Source organism: Penicillium paradoxum, assembly GCF_028828445.1.
Source record: "Penicillium paradoxum strain IBT 22861 chromosome Unknown utg000007l_segment0_segment0, whole genome shotgun sequence".
NCBI classification, from domain to species: domain Eukaryota; kingdom Fungi; phylum Ascomycota; class Eurotiomycetes; order Eurotiales; family Aspergillaceae; genus Penicillium; species Penicillium paradoxum.
In genome coordinates this window covers 6,136,029-6,154,899 of record NW_026643185.1, presented here as the reverse complement: position 1 = coordinate 6,154,899, position 18,871 = coordinate 6,136,029, and the positions used below count along the sequence as shown (strand labels likewise).

Sequence of the window (18,871 nt, the reverse complement as noted above, 5' to 3'; positions counted from 1 at the left end):
CCGGGAGCACGTTCTCTCGAGATGGATGTGGGGACTGGACAGAGAACGGTTCGGAGAAAAGGGAGGATACAGCATCAGCTTCGGAATGGGATCGCTACGCAATCCGTGATGCGTTCGTTTCCCCATAGAGGCTTGAAACAAGTGAGACTCTACCTCTTGACAGTGGGGATGTCGGGTTCCTCCACTAGTTTCCCACCTGAAAGAGAGAGTGTGTGTGTGTGTGTGCGAAAGTACTCCATATGGAGTACGGAGTACAACGTAGTGAGTTCTCCGTAGAAAAGTATAATTGATGATCAGCTCTGGAGTACAGAGTATGTATTATTGACTTAGACCGATATAACGATCCCTATTATAATCGGAATACTCCGTAGTATGCTTCTATGTTGTAGTCCGGAGAAATGATTGAATGTGACCAACGTCGATCTGAATCAGGATGCCTCGGAAGGCGTAAAAGGGGCTTCAGATGCGAAGAAACGAAAAGAACCAAAGTTGCACTTTCTGCTGCGAGCATCTCGTCTGTTCATATCTCTCTGACTGCAACTCATATCATATCTGAAATATCAATTCTCCGAGTCTATCACAATGAAACACTTCTCTATCACATGCCCTACCTTTTTTTTTCTTCAACGGTGGCCTAAGACCTGAATGTAACGTCTTTGAGATTATTTCGCAGGCACTATTGACATCCTCGGCCAATCTCGCTTAAGCAGACGCCCTTGAAGACCCGCTCTCCACCTCAGGACGGCTCGGAAGGCGAACGGAAGGCGAACGGAAGGCGAACGGGACGCGCCGATCGAAATTGTGAGCTCCTTGCACAATAGCTTCCACTGGGATTATAAGGATCAAAGTCTTGACTCTTTCGTAGATCTCTCCTGTCGCTCAACTTCCGTGAGAAAAAAAAAAAATGTGCCATTCGTCAGCCTTGTCGGAAATGTTCCGATGGGTTTTCTAGTGTCTCCGATGGACCAAATAAGCTGTGTAGCTTGCCGATGTCGGTTGGAGTCGGATCCCCTGAATGCACCTATGTTATAGTGTATGTTGGATATTATCTGAAAACAATGGACTCCGTGCTCTGGTCCAAACACATTACGATCGGAGAATCGCGATGGGAAATAAAAATAGCCCCGATCTCTCCACCTCGGCCCTCGCCCGCTATGACAATCCGCCGAACCCCAAGATTTTGCCTTTCGCTCTATCAGATCGGCTTTCCTTGAGTCTCTGCATTCGAGTAATAGTCTTGAGTGATGCACGTAGCAACGTATGTTGTAATACGGAGTAGTTGGAAGTTTGCAATGTCCACATTGGATGTGCGCCCATCCCTGTCCAGGCCAATCCCACCCCGGTCTTCGAGTGGAACTCCCAAGACGGGGCTAAAAATGTGTCTTTCTCGTCATGACTGGGATTAGGACAAGGATGTGAGTTGGCATTTCTCGCTGAAGGACATTCCTTGGAAATATCCGTGGACAATAATTGGTGACAATCGCGTCTGGGCAAATAATCATATGCAAGGCCCAGTCCAAGACTCTTCCAGGTGCGTTGTAGGAGAATCTTGTGACTCAAGCCCCTTCCCATAACTGGCAGGTGGCTTTCTAGCCCAAATAGATCAGCAGTGGTCTCGAGTCAGTGGAGATGGTCGTCTCTGGCAGTTCGGCTCCATGGTACTTTGTACTCGGAGCACTTGGCTCCTAATTCACTCTCGGGAAATCACCAAGATTGACAATTTTAGAAAGCAAATTGAAACTCATTGTTAATCCCTGCCATTATTTTGAACCAAAGTCCTTTTTGGTGTATAGTGGATCGCAGATGCTGCTAGAGTCATGTACGATGCGCATCTGTGGTGTGTATACAAAGTACTCCGTGCTCTGTACACAGACCTTTTGGATCGGGCTAATTCCAGGGGCATCTGGATTAAATCTCCCTCTAGCCCTTCTACAAAGACCGGGGTACTGGTCATCTTTTCTTCTGATGCATCTCGGTGATGCTTGCAGTGATTTGCATAATCTGATCTTCATGAGACGGCCCATGTGAACCGACTGTCTGTGCCATTCGTTAATTAATTGATTCCTTCTTTGAATTACTCTCTTCAACATCTTCTTACCGTCTCTATCTCTCTCTATATCTCTGATCCTCGTCTCCTTCACTTTTCTCATCATGGCTGGTGACAATGGTTCCCAAGGCCCCGTGGTCTTGGGCATATGTCTGGCATTTGCCATCTTGACCTTCATTGTTTTGTGTCTTCGTCTTTTCTCGCGTGTTTATGTCTTGCGTAAAATGGGCATGGATGACTGTAAGTGGACTTGTCTAGTCAATAGTAACCGATACAATAATAACAGCTTCTCAGACCTGATTATTGCCGCTTGTGTAGGACAAATGCTCTCTATCTTCACTGCTATTATAACTAATCGAAACAGTTGTTCTCGTGGGCATTCATTGCTGTCACAATTATCGGTATGTTCTAGCTTTGCCATCTGTCATTTTCTACAAAAGCTAACATCATCTAGCGGTGAAGTATGGGCTTGGCAGTCACCAAAAGGATGTTGATCTGGACAAGATGGACGACTATGGCTTTGTAAGAATGAGAATCCTGGAATTTCACATCGTGATATCTCTAACTTCTTTCCAGGTCGTCTGGCTCAGCTCCATGTTCTACCTTGCCACTCTTGGATTTATCAAAACGTCCGTTCTATGGTTCTATACTCGCCTCGGAGATCGCTACCTCACTCGTCTATCCTGGATGATGATGGTCGTTATTGCAACGCAGGCCACTTCGTTTGTTCTCGTGGCGGCGTTCCAATGCCAGCCTATTGATGAGGCCTGGCTAGCTAGTGGGAAAGGGAAATGTGTCGATATCAATGTTTTCTATCTCTGCAACGCAGCTCTGAACATCGTCACTGATGTCTTGACGTATACCTTACCCATCAAGGTGATATTCGGGCTTCAGATGCCCCAAAAGCAAAAGATCGTTCTAGGCTTTATCCTCTGTCTTGGTCTTTTGTAAGTGATTGTCCAGTGTTTCCCCCTGCCCGATCGCTAATCATCAGTCTTTACAGCGCTTGTATCTCCTCGATCATCCGAATTACCTACATCCCTACCATGCTTACCTCAGAGGATGCTACTTATGCCATCAGCGGCGCCATGTACTGGTCTGTCATCGAAACCAACGTCGGCATCTTCGCCGCCTCGATTCCATCATTCAAGGCAATTGCCTCGCGCTTCCTGCCCCGCTTCATTGGCGAATACAGCAGTGGAAAGAAATACACCTGGACAGGAGATACCACAGCCAAGCGGTATGGGTCTGGATTCAATAAGGCCACAGATCCTAACAACATCACCATGATCACAATGAATGGCAGGGAAGAGGCTACCATGGGTACCAATATTGGTGCGAATAGCAATTCCAGCAAGGAACGCATTATCCCGCACGGCAAGATCTTCACGCACACGGAGATCGAGACTACAGTCGAAACACATGATTTTACAACCCGTGCATCGTCATCACTCGAGCAGGCTCCTCGATGATATCATGTTTATGCTCTGAGATTTGCAGGGACTATGAAATGTTAGAATATTCGGGCAATATGTTCTTTTCTTTCTTCTTTGGGTTGATGGCCTGTATAACACATATTCAAGGGGACAAAGTGACATGTGATAATCTTCTTTGTAAATGGGTTTTATTTGATTGATCTGCGATGAGTCTTCGGCATATATTCCATCTGGCCCTGGAAGAAACTGACATCCAAGGTCATGCAAGTCGCTGAAATGTTTTAGTCTGACAAAAACCAAAAGAGCAAACTCTCTCCAAAGTCTCATATATACCCGAATCCAACTCGGCACAGCCAAACAAAGCCAAAAGCCACCTGATCAGTCTTTAATCAGATCCATGCAACGGTCCCACCCCCGTCTCACCTCCGCATGCGAAAAGCCGCAGCCCCAACACCAACCACAGCAAATATGCAAGCCCAGCGCGCAAGGCCCCTCCGCAAATGATACTGCACCGACCTCTCAATGGCCTCGGAATCATTGACGCGGGGAAACGGTATATCCACCGGGGCCTCAACTCCCAGAGCCTCACACAGTGGCTCCCACCCATCCTTAACATCAAAGAAAATCAACCTATCCTCCGGAACAACTTCCTTGAGCCACTTAACATGACTCGCATAAGTGTCCCGGCCATGCTGGCCAGCAACACCACCATAGAGTCTCTCCCACAGCGCCGCGAGCAAGGTCCCATAAGGAATAAAATGTCTCATCCCGTCCAGCGGGAGCAGCACCGCACGTGCAAACCAAACGCCCGTCAAGCTCTGCACGTGGAGCATACTGGTCTCCCACAAGACGGGGTCGCGGGTTGTGCAGATGACCTTGGCATCCGGATAGAGCTCCATGAGTTCCGGGACCAGCTCGGAGCCTGGGGAGTCGGTGATGGCGACGTAGCCGGCCAATCGGCGGCGCAGGAGGGAGAGCATTGTTGCCCGGCTTGCGGAATCATCTTTTTGGAGCCATTTCTGCAGAATAGGAATCCAGCTTTTTATCTCTGTGGGTGGGCCGATCGACATTTGCGTTCCGCAGTGGTACACCGGTCCGTTCAGGAGGATTTCTAACGCTTGGCTGAAGGATGAGGTTCCCGTGCGCGGAAGCCCGGCGCCGATGACTTGGATCTGGGCACCTGGCTGTGGTACTGAGGCTTTTTGGCCCATTGTTGCTTTGGTTTCTGTATACGGTGGTTTGTTGGGGTGTGGGGTTGGAAGTCGGTTTCAGGTTGGCCTAGTGGCCCTCCTTTTTGCTTGCCTTTGTTTGACTCGGCGCTAGCTACTTTCACTGTTTCATTGTACTTTTGTGCATATCTTCGAGGTTGGTATCCAGCTAGATGTCAATATGTTAGGGCTGAAGTGACTTTCTGGTGGTGTTTTCGGAGGGATGTTTAGACAAATAGGAGGAGCCCGGCGATTTGGGGATTCCCGCCTCCGCACTTTGACGATCCCCCCTCTGTCGCTTGACATGCGGCCCAGTTTCTAAATATCCCCGTGTTCCATTCGACATATGGGATGAGCGAATATTATATTAGCTTATGATTTGTGGGTCTATTGTTTCGGACCTGTTCCATGGTAAACCAATAATCATTCCAAGGTTGTCCCCTTCCACGTTTCCGTTGTATACCCAGCAACTTTATCCTCTTGGCCATCGCCTCTGGAGCTCCACTCGAGTTTTGACTGGGCGTCACAATGCTTGGTATTCGTCTTTTCCTTCCTCTTTAGGAAACCTGGATCCTTGCAGCTTTCTGCCTCTTTCCCGGGATGCCATCCTGCTGCCTCGCGCTATTGCCATTCTTCAGATCTCATTACACTGCAATGTACTCCGTATATCACTATGTTTTTCATTTTGTCCTGCCTTTTTGTGCGTATTGTCCCTTGTGCCTTTTGCACATCTAGCTTTTCAGCAGTGTTTATATAGGCCAAGTGTTATAAAATTTTCCTAAGTTACTGTCTTTGAATGACACTCAAGATAGACCTACCTGTGTTCAATACTAGGGGATTGTCATGCTTAACCTTTTGCCATAGCTCCTATTTACTGTCATTAGGAGAATTTCGATGTATCTACGGAGTACAGGCCGTTGTGTTACCCACGATGTGATGCGGAGATGGCTGTATTTGCCTTCATCCACTGACCTTGCGGTCTTGATATTCATGGACATATGAGCTGAACTTCCCGCCACCCTTTAAGGACCAATTAGCTCATATATATCAAGGGGCTGTCAAAAGGACTATCACAAGCAACTGTCTTAGGGCTGGATTGTATAATGATTGGTCGTGTATGAGCGCCTACATAGTACCTTCCAGTTCTGTGCGTTGTAGGTATCGTGGAACACCAACGAAACACATTTCTCCTGACATATCTGAAATTGCCATCAGAGACATGTGCCATTCCCCAGATGCAAGGATAGATCGTGCCTTGGCTTCTCTGGTTCCGCAATAATACACACAGGCAACCAAGTTCAACACTTGTGATCCCTTGCGGGCATTGACAGCATAGCCACAAGTGTCTTGCCAGCAAGGCTCCTTGCCGCGGCTCTTCTAGCCCTATCCTTCGGTTATTAATTCCTGACTCAAGATGACAACTCATTCTATACAACTCCGCGGGCAGATCTAAATCGACCACGTGACAAATATTTTGATGAAATGTGAGTCACGCCCGAGTCAATGCTGATAAATCCAAATGACACAAAGATTCGTTCCAAGGCCTCGGGGCAATCCGTAACCAGCCAGGATGCAATATACAGCGCAAAACAAAAACCTGCTCCGAAGGATGCATGAAAAAAAAAAAAAAACTTCACGCGCATGGTCCTCCTATCTTGTCGGCGATGCCCGGAGGCCGACATTCCGGGACGAAAATAGAAGGCTTCCAGAAAAATGCAAACGTCCACGCTTGACCAGATTGGGGACTAGCGGCATGTGCAAGCCACCCAAATAGCTTCTAGAACCCACCAGAAATACGGAAATACGATAACCTGCAGACGGTGGCTGCTCCAAGTGCCGTACGGTAACAGGTTAAACCGGCAAGTTGTAGGTACTCCGTACCGTGTCACGGCATTACCGAGTGGCTGTGCAGCGCATTCCAACACCGCGGCCAATCAATTACATTGAAAACCCTTTCACAGGTGCATTAGATTGTTACTAAATATGATCTTGCATATCCTTCGCCCAGAAACCCGGATTAAGGTGCTGACATGGGTTTCTGTCGGAATCGCTTGCCGGTGAAAATTTTTCCTTCTTGTTCCTCATGCAGGGGCCTTCGATTGGTAACGAGTGCGCGGGTTGATAGTCAGCTGCCTAATTGAGCAGGAGGTTAAGGACATTTCAGCCGGGATTTTTGGGGCCAGTCCCATCTTCGAATTCATCTCGGAGATACGTACATACGATAGATCTACATATCGCACTATCTGAGTGGGCCATTCCTCAGATTAGACACTTGGATCAGCTGAGGTTGGTTTGCCACTTCCCCGGACTTTGTGACCACGTTTTGGTGTATCGTATCCTCGAGGGGACTCGCCAAGAGTGTATGGTGCACACGGATGAAGGGAGATCTGGAGTTGAAATTGGGCCAGACTGTTCGGTAGACACGGCAGACCCCGGACCCGTTTCGGGGTGTCCAGACCGAAAAACTCACTTGGACCCGAAAACATGCCGGTCGGATATCTGCGCTAGTGATTTCAAATGGTCATTTAGGGTCACATGGAATACTCTATTGGCCTGCGGTGTCTGGCTGATATTTTTTTCAACCAAGATCTAAACTGGATACTCGGGGTTTGCCACTCGCGCATTCTCGGTTCGGAGGACCTTGATCCGCGATCTGATATTCTAAATAGTTAGTATCAAGCCCAAAATATGCACGGTCAAAGGGCTGACAGGGCTAAGAAGCAAAATTTTCGCATGTAACCCGTAGAACATGGGCTTCCGCGTGCTACAAAGCCGCTAACAATTTACAGTACCAATCACTTGGCAGCCCTGGAGGGATCCGAGCACGCTTAGATGGAAAATACAACTCCCAATACGGAGTACTAAATCATAACTCCGAATACCAAATTATCAATTAGGTTATTCACAGTTCAAGTTCACCTCTTGAGTCAAAGGGTAAACAAAACTTATGATTCACATGTGATCGAGTCATCGAAGCGTTGAGCAATGTAGACCAGAAAATTAAGGCAATCAGCCCACAAGGAAACCATGTGACCACGACTTGAAGGCCCTACGCATGGGAATCCTCACGTCGTCTAATGATAAAACTAGATTTGGCATTTTTCGCCGACCCTACGGAGGAGAGCTAGTGATGCAAAGCCAACGTCTGACTTAGGTTTACCTGAGCACCAAAGTAAGACATAAAAAAAGTATCCACGACAGCTCTTCGCTTCCTCAACCCAAAAAGATTAAAAAGAGATTAATAAATTAATAAATTAATATAAAAAAAAAAGCATGGGCATTGACTTGGGTGACTCAAGGTCGGAGGTCAGCTGGTCATCACCTTCCCCTACACAGACAAGATCCATGGGCTCTTGTCCAACTCCAGTTTATCAGACCATTAGCAGATCGTTGGAGAGATGGTCAGCTGACCATCGCGTCTGTCGACTGCGGCCGAGCGGAACACGCCGATTGGCGCGTAGTGGGGAGACACTGACCATCGCAAGACAATCGCAAGATATTAACTCCACAGCCCCAATTCCAAGTCATCGAGGATTCGATTATTGCGACTATTGGGGGGTCGAAGTGACAAGTAACGAGAGGAATGTGCTAGCCTGCAGGGTTCCTCCATATGCAGGAATGCCATACCGTTGAGACGGGCGTCCCGAAAAAGTGGACACCAGCCACATGGCTCCCGATGTGGCTAATGCAAACACACACAGGACGAGTTATGTGAACACCAATATTATCCAAAGGGGGGGCCTCGGCTAAATGTATTGCCCAATTTTGCTCCACCGTTATCATATGTAGTTATGTATTTTCATTTGACTCACCGAAAATAGTAGATCAGGCCGAATCGTCAACTCCCAAAAGACCACGATTTACTATGTAAAATGGGTACCGAGCCAACTAAGGTGTGGCACAGCCCTACTCGGCTCCACCCCCGTCTTCCTAGGTACCTAATTTTGGTCGTTGGGTGGTCACCCGAGTATACGAATCGGAGCTAGTTCTAGACTATGCAGCAGAGATTTTTTTTTCTCTCTGCTTGTTCTTTTCTAAGCGATGTACGGAAAATCTTGGCTCAATCTTTGCCCGGAATTCTCCTGAAGCTAAAGCACCCAAAAATGAAATGCCATTAGTTGAAACCATCACCCTCGACGCCCAAAAGCCCAATTCACGTAAAAGATGAATATGTGGATCTTTGTGGCTTTTGGTGTCTGTAAGCCACAACTTGATAGGAGAGCGAGTGAAAGAGATCCCCCCCCAGATCAGATCAGTGGGACTGGGTATTGTGCCAAGGTTCCCGGTGGTTTTGTGATACGGGTCCAATCCCGATCTGGCCTAGCGGGGGCCGGCCGATTAAAAAAGAAATAATCAATATTCTTACGCCCAAAAATACAAGCGTAATACGGTAATCTATTTCGGAAACCCCGACTTACCTAGTGTCCTCAGGTGAGGTCATTCAGAGTAGAGAGTCTTTATTAATGCAATCATTCTCCCGGCCTCTTTCAACTTCATTACTCATACCCAACTCTGACTCTTGAGATCATCATATCAGGTAATATTTCTTTTCTCCGGTCGAGTCATTCTCCAGAACCAAACTCACCCACCTCCAGTCACCCTATTAAACTTCCAATCCTCTTATACCTCTCCATTCGATCATTCTCCCGACGTTTCCAGACTCTTCTCTCTCCAAGCTTTGAACCGAAGTCTCCCATCCCAGACTTTCCCAAAGCACGGCCACAATTGCCCAGGAAATCTTAATCGGACCTTGTGCCCTCGGGTTCTATAAAAGCTCGCCTTCCCCCAGTGGCGAACCCTACCCACTTACTCTGACGTCCCCAACCCGTGATAGCATAATGCTTATGTACCCACGTAAGGGTCTCATCACCGATCCCTACAACGCAGAGGACATCATCATACAAGACGACCAATACCCACTTGATTTCTATTCCGAGAACGTCTTGAATTGCGCTGAAGCTCGTCTGCAATCACCGTTCGAGTGCCACCCCACTGTACAGCTCTCCCCGCCATCCTCTGTACCTTCCTCGCCTGCTTTCTCTTCTCCGACGTTCTCAATTTCCTACCCACAGACATCTGATTGTCAGTCTTTCGGGGCTCCTTCGATGACCCCGTCGCATTCCTACAACCCGTCATTCGACATCCAGGGTTCCAATTCGCCTTCGCACTACCTACCTCAATATCCTCAGCAATATTATACCCCGATGTTGGCGCAACAGCCTCTTGCAAGCAGCCAGGGTTGGGACAGCAACTTGCAGTTGCTAAGCCCTGCGCGCATCCATTATCCTGGTATTCAAAAGCGATCCTCGCCCTCGGTATCATCGCGCTCAGTTCCTTCGGGCTTGGCAGCCAACAACTACCACCGCCGGTCCCACAGCTCCAACAAGCCATTGCCCACCCCGGTGCAAACTCCCATTCAGAACTCATTCCTTGCGACTCCCTTCCAGAACTTCGATCCCTCATCCCAAGATGGTCACAGTGCTGAGGCCGAGTCTGCGATGAGAAAGGCGATCATGGACCAGCAGAAGCAGTCCCCTTCACAACAGCTGCAGAGCGAGTACTCGCTAGCTCCCTCTGTGTCAACAATGAGCCACAATTCACCAGTGACCCCGCAAACAAGTCTCGATGAACTCGATAACGCATCCAAGTCGATGAGCAATGGTGAGACTCGATTTCCTGAGGTTGATCGGTGGATGGACCAATACTTACGTTTCGATGCACCCCCAGAATATAACACTGCCAATGGTGCCATGTCAATGGGAATCCCCAAGTTGGACAGAACTATTTCCGATATTTACCAAGACGAACTGTACAACCCCGCTATGATGGCCACGCCCCAGGTGTCCAAGCCGATGGGACAGAACCTCAACCCGCGCAACTTTATCGCCGATCGTCTGCAAGCTGCCAACCAAGGACACATGTCTGCTCGCTCGCAATCGCCCGCTAACAGACGGGATCGCTCACCCTTCCGTCCTTCTTCCCCATTCGCGGGTGACCTTGGTAACAACGCTCTTCAGCAGCCTCCGATGGCCACCAGCATCCCCATGGGACAAAATGGAATGAACAGCATGAGCATGAGCCAGACCTCCAACACTGGAGATATCAAGACTATGTCCCCCAAGGATGCAGTTTTGGATTTCCACGATGGAGATGACTCCATGCCTCCTCTCTTCCCCCCAACCCAGGCTGATTTCAACTTGGGTGATGCACTTGGCTTGCAACGCGATAATGGCTCAATGCGACCGATGGAAACATTCCCTCAATATACATCCTCCACCATGTCACAACCACAGTTCGCATTCTCCCAACCTCAGATCCATCGCCCTCAAAGCAACCTTCTGCAGCAGAATGTCGAGTTCCCCTCACTTCCGGGAGTGGAGTCTACCGAGACTACGCCGCAGAGCCAGGTCAACATGCCGATTACAGAGGGTATCTCCCGCCCCGCCGATACATCATCAGATACCGGCACCTACACTTGCACCTATCACAATTGCACATACCGCTTCGAAACTCCCTCCAGACTTCAACGACACAAGCGCGAGGCACACCGACAAACAACACCGGGTGGCCACTTAGTCAGCCGCGACGCCTCGCTACGCAATTCCCAGGCTGGACCGCACAAGTGCGAACGCATCAACCCGTCTACAGGCAAAGCATGCAATTCCATCTTCTCTCGGCCTTACGATCTTACACGACATGAACATACCATCCACACCGCCGGGAAGCAGAAGGTGCGCTGTCATATTTGCAATGAGGACAAGACCTTCAGCCGAAACGATGCTCTGACGAGGCGTAAGTTTCCACTTTTGATTTTCTACCCCTTAGTTGATCATACACTAATTACATTTAATTACAGACATGCGTGTGGTTCATCCCGAAATCGACTGGCCAGGCAAGCAGCGCAGGAGAAGAGACTGAGAGCGCCTTTGACGTCATATCCTACCGGATCGGCATGCCGAGCGTCATGGCTCCACTTGGGCCCACTCAAAATCCGGGGCTGCGTCATCATGACGCTGCCGCTTCCTCATCCCCATGAACCCTCTGTATCACTATTCGGATTCCGATCTCATTGTTATGTGTACGATTTTATGTTTATGATGTGTTTTGCATGCGACATTTCCCTTTAGCATTGGCTGGTGCGTTTTTGCTTTATATTGTTTTTCCTCATTTGGCTTCGACCTTGAGCTCGAGAAACAAACGGTTTCGGTGTTGTACATTTCTGTTGTACATGGTGTTGCTGCATTTTTGACCCGGTACAGTGTCCTCCCCTTGTACTATAGTACATTTTCTTCCAAAAAAAAAATATTGTACATTAGCTTTTTTTGGATACGATATGAAATCAATCTGGCAATAATCAAAAGAGTTTCCCCTCTACACCCCTCACCGGTGAAACATTGTGAAACAATCAAGGGATACCCTTGAACCTCATTGCCGCACGTGTCTACCCACCCCATATCGCAATGTAAACGTTTGCCGATCAGCAATCGTTCTGTAGTGCAGGTGTCAAGTCGGTATGTACTCCGTAGACTAATTAGAGTTGAGTGACAAACGTACCCACCCTATACAAGCATGCCGTATATCAGCAGAATGTAGATTAATTTCGTCCCTCGATGGAAGAGTCCCGATTCGTGTCAATTGTGCAATACAAGTTCACAGATACGTACATGTATTCACAATAAACAACCGAGATCATGTACATAGTCCCAGCACCATTCCGCCAAGAGTATGATCCCACCATTGCGTATGTTGTAGAAACACACCTCCCGAACAGCCGGCCACCCTTGGAACAGCTCCAGTCTCGCCCAAACTCCCCGACCAGCAATCTGGCTACCAGCGTCCCGATAGCCCGGTAGTGAAGTTTGTTTGGACGGAATCGTGGTAGCTTTGGCGGGTCTGCAGCTATGTTTACAAGATTTCGCAACCTCGATTTCCAGGATTTCCGCATCAGTCTACAGGGAAGTATCCTCGACGGGGTATCTGGCTTGTTCGTGGGGGGGTTGTACATCGTATTCCAGGGTGGTGTCATCCACCCCTCATTAGCCCACTTGCCAAACTTGTCTGATTTGTGTCGGCGTCATGGAAATCAGCTCATTTTCCAGCTTTGGGAAATTGTGTTTCTCGGTATTCGCATCCGTGGAATCAGATCGTACCGGGTACCAGGGCGCTAAGCCACCGCATACATGGCGCACATCACGTATGCCATATATGAAGTGATGGACCAAGATAGACGTGGATGGTGGACACCGTCTGGCCTGAGTGTTCTGTTTGGGTCGTTAATACCCGTGGACGTTCGGTGTGAGTGGGGGGAGGGGGGGGAAGTGTCGGAAGGTGGGGGGGTTGTGGCTTGCAGAAGTCGTCGTTCATTTGTGAATTCGTCCGGCTTACGTTGATCGTGGGTTGTTGAGTTTTGGTTTGGTGTGTACGGAGTAGATGATCGGTTTCTTCTGTACTTTGTAGGTGGCTTGTTGTGGTTGGTGGGTTCTTCTGGTTGCTTTTTCCGGTAATTGGTCTCCCTTGCGTGGATTCGGATTATATCGATTCTTAAATGTGGTATGTTCGAAACACGGGAAATAATGAAACCAATACGGAGTACAATCTAGCAATGGTCAAGCCACAATTCATCGTAATGGATACCGTTAGACTCGACTGTCCCTTCAGGCCTACCTAGGTATCTACATGTATGTAATTCCGGCAACGCGATGGGTCTCCGATCTATGCCCGTTGTACTCCGTACTCCGGACTCATCAAAAGTTAATTTTTATAACGCAATTTAGGTGAGAATCCAGTCGCAGATCTCGCAGCTGAAGACAATAAAGAAATTGGTTGTTTTGGGGCATGCGGTTGCGGAATAATGCTCGTCTGAACCTAGTGGACTTTCCATCTAGTGGTACTGCAATCATTATAGGCCGTAGCGCTTATACTTCGAGGAGGTAGTTTCAGCATCTGTAGGTGAAGTAGCCCTTATAATAAATGGGCCGGCAATTCCCCCGCCGCCTATATAGCTATTCCCTGGTGTTGTGCTGTTGATATGCTTTTCAGATTGCTTGAAAAAGGCAGCTATTTAGCCATGGCTGATATGTCCCTACCGAAGGGATCCGTGTGTCTTGTGAATAGTTGTTATAGCTGTACGCATCTGGTGCTGGGGCTGTAACTGCGCAGAAGTCGACATGTGGGTCTGGGATGTTGATATTTAGACGTACCATTTTCCATCGAAATTGCCGTCGTCGCTGTATAGACTGTCAATGAAGCCCAATTCATCGAATCCGGGCTATTTTTGGGTATCGGGGTGGGATGGGTGCAACTAGGCTCTAGGGACGCGCATAGATGCGTCCTGTGATTTGAGTCGGTATTGTCGCTTGTCGATTTCATCACTTCACCGGTAGAGACCCCTAGAGGCTAGCACTCCCTTGTACTAGTATTGAGGATATCCGCCAAGCCACTCTTGGCGTGAGTATTTCCCATCAATGAAGTGCACAGGTGCGTAGCCTGGAAGGTGACGATGTCGACAACAACCTTACAAGATCACCACCGTTCTTGACTATGGCTGTAGTTGATAGTCTCCTTTTGATCGGTCTTAGATTATGGGTGTAAGAATCAATATACATTGATGCTTAGTTTTTGCAGAGAATGGGTAGTTTGAAGGTGATCAGACCTACGAGGTAGGGCTGGAAAGAAAGAGGGAGAGGGCTGTCTTGGAAAGGCAGCGAACTCCCGGCTAAACCACGGTGATGCCTGAGGCACCCACCGCTCTCAACAAAAGGCCCTCTCACTCCCGCCTTCTAACATTGTTCCTCTCGGCCGTGTTGGACATTATTGGGGTTACAATCAAGTCCGCCCAATATACGGAGTACCAGGCAGTTTGATTGCATCGAGATACTCCGTTCCCCTGGGTAACTGCTTATTGAGCCTATTTTCGGACGTTCTATTTAATCGATTCTTCTTGTTTTAGGCTGCTCCTTCCGGCCACCAGAGCACCCAATGTTGCTGCAAGCCAAATATCCCCTACGGAGTGCATCTATTCGACATGAGTGTATTACATGGCATTGTGGAGTATCCTAAACGCCTTATTTCATTTTTACCAATTCTCAGTACAGTCTGCGAACACCAATTTTCACAACTATTGCCAAAATGAGGATCCTCTGGTGATACCTCCATTCGGCCGATCGATCCTACGCGTCCAATCAGACACTGTTTTATCCATCATCGCCAGAACCAAGTCAGACGAAAACTGAGGAACGGACTGCACCAGACTGTCTGGGAAAGCCACAGGTACAGTTCTGCTTGAATAGTGCGTGGGGTACCCAGCATTCGCCTGCGTTCTTAGCTCCACAAGGTTGTCCATGGTCATTTTCACTGCCAGATCTCGCAGCCCCCGGTCTTTTTCGGGCGTTGAGTTGTATATCTCACTGATGGCTATCGGGAATATCTCGGAGTTTAATCGCTGAGACAGCTCTAGCTCGACTTTTTCCTTGGATAAGAGCTTCAGTCCATTGATCAATCTTCGGTCTGCGAGGCTGTACATCGAAATATGAAACAGCAGCGAGTCAAATTGCGACGCACAATCTTCCGGTTGCTTAGGGGGGTTTGAATAATCTCCGGGTTGGGTTTTGATTCAAGAGGTGAGCAAAAGTCGGACTCGGGCTCGGGCTCGGACATTGGCCATTTGTATGGTTCTCGCACTGCTTCTGGCACTGGTTCAACCTCGGGTTCTGGATCTGATGCTGGCCATGAGGCTGGTGCTGGCTCTGCCACTGGCTCTGGCCATGCAGGTGGCTCTGCCATTGGTTCTGGCTCTGGCGCTGGTTCTGGCTCTGCTTCCGGCTCTGGCTCTGGCTCTGATACTGGCCATGCAGTTGGCTCTGGCTCTGATACTGGCCATGCAGTTGGCTCTGGCTCTGATACTGGCCATGCAGTTGGCTCTGGCTCTGGTGCTGGCGCTGGCGCTGGCGCTGGCGCTGGCCATGCAGTTGGCTCTATCTCTGGTTCATATGCTGGCTCTGGATATGAAGCTTCCACCTTGTAATCCAGGGTATAAAAATACTCTATCATTTTTTTCACCAAAGCAGGATGCTCTTGTAATATGATCCTGTGCATAGAGGATTTCTAGTTTGAATTAGTAAACGGGCCACATTGGAATGTTCTTCGTGTTATCTCGGTCTCTCACCTGGAACTCGCTGCTACAGGCCTTTGCAAAGAATTCCGACCGTGTACAAACTATGCATTTGTGCACATCGTATTCAATGTCTCCACATACGATGGTGAGGTCGCTATACCTAGGGTCAAGCTGTAGGCTGTAGTATTGTTAGTGACTTTTCTATTGTCTTTGGGTACATCGCGTACCTTGCTAGAGCATTAAGAAGCTCGTTGGCAGGGTTGGTATCTTGTCTCACCCCATCCTTAGAGGCGTCTGCCACTTTCTGGATGATCATTGCATCAATTCTTTTTCTTTTCATCTTCTTCAGCCTGAGTTTGTTCATGGTAGCTGGGTTGTGGTAAGGGTCCTGTGGGATGTCGGGTCTCTTCTTGGTGTGAGTTACTGAGGAAGCTGGGAGTCATATAAACAGGAGAGCAGGGAGAAAGATATGAAAGAGGGGTAGATGTCCAAGTATCTACATACAGTTTCTGGGGAGTTCATGTAAGTTCTATGAATTCTACTGGTTCATCAATATATGGATGAACAACGCATGCGCTGGGCCTTCATGCATGCAGCCAGTATTTGCTTTGATCGTGTTTCTGCCTTGCATATCAGGCTTTCATTTCAGCTTATTCTGTTCTTTTCTTTGGTTCTTCGCCTACTTGTCTCTTTTTTCTCTGTCACTTCTGTGGACTTGGTCCGTATCAATTAGACAAGCTACGTCATACCAACTTCGGGAGACTTCAGCTTGGGCAGAGAGTCCAGAAGGGCACCGGACATAAGCACGGGTACGCGGAGAAAGCTAGAGAAATAAATGACTGGCGGGGTAGGCGGTTGCCTAGGCACTCTAGATTACTGGTTTTTGGGCATCATGCATCGTGCTATTTTCTTTGCATATGCTCTGTTTGTTGTCAATGCTCTCCGGTCTATGGCATGCTCCTCGTCGTATGCGTGAGATTTCGGCTATTGCCACTCGTCATGTGTCAAGTATACATATATGTGGTCTCTGGACTCTGTATTCCAGTCTGTGACATACAGAAAGGGCGTTGTAGTAATGACTACACGTGGCTGCGAGGTATAGTTCTGGTGCCAAGGAATGTTGGACCTCCCGTTTAGGGGGTTCAACTTTGTCTTGATAAGCAGAATGAGACTGTTTCCATCGTACCACCAGGAGTGGTAGATATGACCCAAATTCTAGAAACTTTGGCTCTATTTTTAGTATCTCTACCAGGTGATACATGAATATAGACCTTAATGGTTGGGTGATCAAGCCCTTTTCTCCTGATCGCAGTGCCGAGAAAACTTGAACTGCCATTTCGGGGGGTTCAGGTTCAACTTTGATGCCAGAATGATCTGGCTCACCACGCTATGATCTGCGGTCTGTTGAGTTTGATATTGCATTTTATGGCTATTTTGTGCGGTTGGACCTATTCTGTGTGTGATTTATGTTGATTTGAAGCGTATTCGCATGGGAATTGAAGGGTTATGGAAATGTACTTCTTGAATATATATCTACCACCACAGCATAGCATGACCTATACCACCCCCAACAGCATATTCCCACCAACTAGACCAATACAACACAGAAAATAGAAACAGCACAGCCAGCAAGCAAAGATAGACAAGTCTAAACACCAGATAAGAACGTATTAGTTGACTTTTTCTTATAAACATCCCTACGAGCTCTATGCAATCAACAGCATCAATCAAACCCCCAAGCACCACAAAACGACAATAGCATTACGGGAGAGCTCTAGGCAACCATGAAGAATAGTAAGCAGGACGCGTCACAGATAAATGTTAGTACGTGATCGACGACGATCGAGGTTAGATTCAAACGTGGGCTGATATTCCGCATGAAAAGGACTCCATCAAAACAACGCGTCAATCCAACCCCAAACGCCAACCTCAAACACCAAATGTATCAGGGACCAGAATACAAACAAAGACGCGTCAAAGAACAAGGCCACAGCCAACCTCGAGAGCAACAATAGTTACATAGATCTACAAGGCACAAGAGTTGAATTAATTCAAGTTTTGATTGTATTCGTATCGGATCGCACCTTGAGTGCTTGATCCCACCATGTCCATGGTGCCAGCCGTAATGTAAGAAGGCCGCTATGATACAAAAAAGCTCAGAAGCGAACACTATGGACGCGCAATAGTGGTAATCGAGTGTTATGAAAAGCAAACCCAGAGACCCATGACGATTGTAGTAAAATAAATCAGAGAACACCCCAACGTCCCGTCATACCGTGAACCAGCCCGGAAAAGAAAAGCACAAATAATTTAGCCACCGAAACCGTAGAGGGTACCTGGATAGAGATGTTAGCGACGCGTTCTGGAACGGGAAAAAGACGCGTTGAAACTTACGGCCCTGGCGCTTGAGAGCGTAGACAACGTCAAGAGAAGTGACAGTCTTGCGCTTGGCGTGCTCAGTGTAGGTGACGGCGTCACGGATGACACCCTCGAGGAAGGTCTTGAGGACACCACGGGTCTCCTCGTAGATCATAGCGGAGATACGCTTGACACCACCACGGCGTGCGAGACGGCGGATAGCGGGCTTGGTGATACCCTGGATGTTATCACGCAAAATCTTGCGGTGACGCTTGGCACCACCCTTGCCGAGACCCTTTCCACCCTTGCCACCTGAATAGAGACGCGTTAGAACGCGTTTTCTTTTGCGTTGACTGTGCGGAGATGCGGGGTAATGACTTACGGCCAGACATATTGAATGTGTATTAAAGAAAAAGGAGGATGGTTTAGTGGAGAAAATGGACTTCGATGTCGGAAGATTGTCGATGGAAAGATAGAAGAGAAGAGGAAGTGGACAACGGATATTTGTATGACACGGAAGACCGCGAGGATAGGGAAATCACGCGCTAGGGATTGGGTCCACCAATGAGAGCGCAGGATCACAGACCAGCCTTGATCTACCGGGCCACCCCAGAGTCGGAACGCCAACTTTGCCGCTGTCTCTCAGTGATCCAGCTGGAATCCGCCACCAACAATGTTCATCTCTGGTCAAAACCGTGCAAAGACGCAT

At 48.3% G+C, this 18,871-nt stretch overlaps 6 protein-coding genes across 6 annotated transcripts; 3 read left to right on the top strand and 3 right to left on the bottom strand.

The window, feature by feature from the left end:
- Positions 1-2,151: 2,151 nt before the first annotated feature.
- N7457_009750 (putative integral membrane protein Pth11-like) lies at positions 2,152-3,519 on the top strand (the record flags this gene model as incomplete). The annotated part of the gene is made up of 5 exons (XM_057180793.1): positions 2,152-2,287; positions 2,342-2,361; positions 2,412-2,448; positions 2,502-2,994; positions 3,051-3,519. The coding sequence occupies 5 exons, from the start codon at positions 2,152-2,154 to the stop codon at positions 3,517-3,519; spliced, it is 1,155 nt and encodes a 384-aa protein (XP_057029179.1).
- A 383-nt stretch (positions 3,520-3,902) lies between these two features.
- On the bottom strand, positions 3,903-4,694 carry N7457_009749 (sulfotransferase family protein; the record flags this gene model as incomplete). The annotated part of the gene is made up of 1 exon (XM_057180792.1): positions 3,903-4,694. The coding sequence occupies one exon, from the start codon at positions 4,692-4,694 to the stop codon at positions 3,903-3,905; it is 792 nt and encodes a 263-aa protein (XP_057029178.1).
- A 4,835-nt stretch (positions 4,695-9,529) lies between these two features.
- On the top strand, positions 9,530-11,609 carry N7457_009748 (stress-regulated transcription factor RPN4; the record flags this gene model as incomplete). The annotated part of the gene is made up of 2 exons (XM_057180791.1): positions 9,530-11,483; positions 11,548-11,609. 2 exons carry the CDS (start codon positions 9,530-9,532, stop codon positions 11,607-11,609), a joined length of 2,016 nt encoding a protein of 671 aa, XP_057029177.1.
- A 773-nt stretch (positions 11,610-12,382) lies between these two features.
- On the top strand, positions 12,383-12,573 carry N7457_009747 (uncharacterized protein; the record flags this gene model as incomplete). The annotated part of the gene is given in 2 exon segments (XM_057180790.1): positions 12,383-12,432; positions 12,444-12,573. 2 exon segments carry the CDS (start codon positions 12,383-12,385, stop codon positions 12,571-12,573), a joined length of 180 nt encoding a protein of 59 aa, XP_057029176.1.
- A 2,235-nt stretch (positions 12,574-14,808) lies between these two features.
- Positions 14,809-16,168, bottom strand: N7457_009746 (BTB/POZ domain-containing protein; the record flags this gene model as incomplete). Its single annotated transcript, XM_057180789.1, has 4 exons — positions 14,809-15,264; positions 15,372-15,794; positions 15,856-15,982; positions 16,032-16,168. 4 exons carry the CDS (start codon positions 16,166-16,168, stop codon positions 14,809-14,811), a joined length of 1,143 nt encoding a protein of 380 aa, XP_057029175.1.
- A 1,946-nt stretch (positions 16,169-18,114) lies between these two features.
- Positions 18,115-18,554, bottom strand: N7457_009745 (histone H4; the record flags this gene model as incomplete). The annotated part of the gene is made up of 3 exons (XM_057180788.1): positions 18,115-18,140; positions 18,199-18,474; positions 18,545-18,554. 3 exons carry the CDS (start codon positions 18,552-18,554, stop codon positions 18,115-18,117), a joined length of 312 nt encoding a protein of 103 aa, XP_057029174.1.
- Between the last annotated feature and the right edge of the window lie 317 nt (positions 18,555-18,871).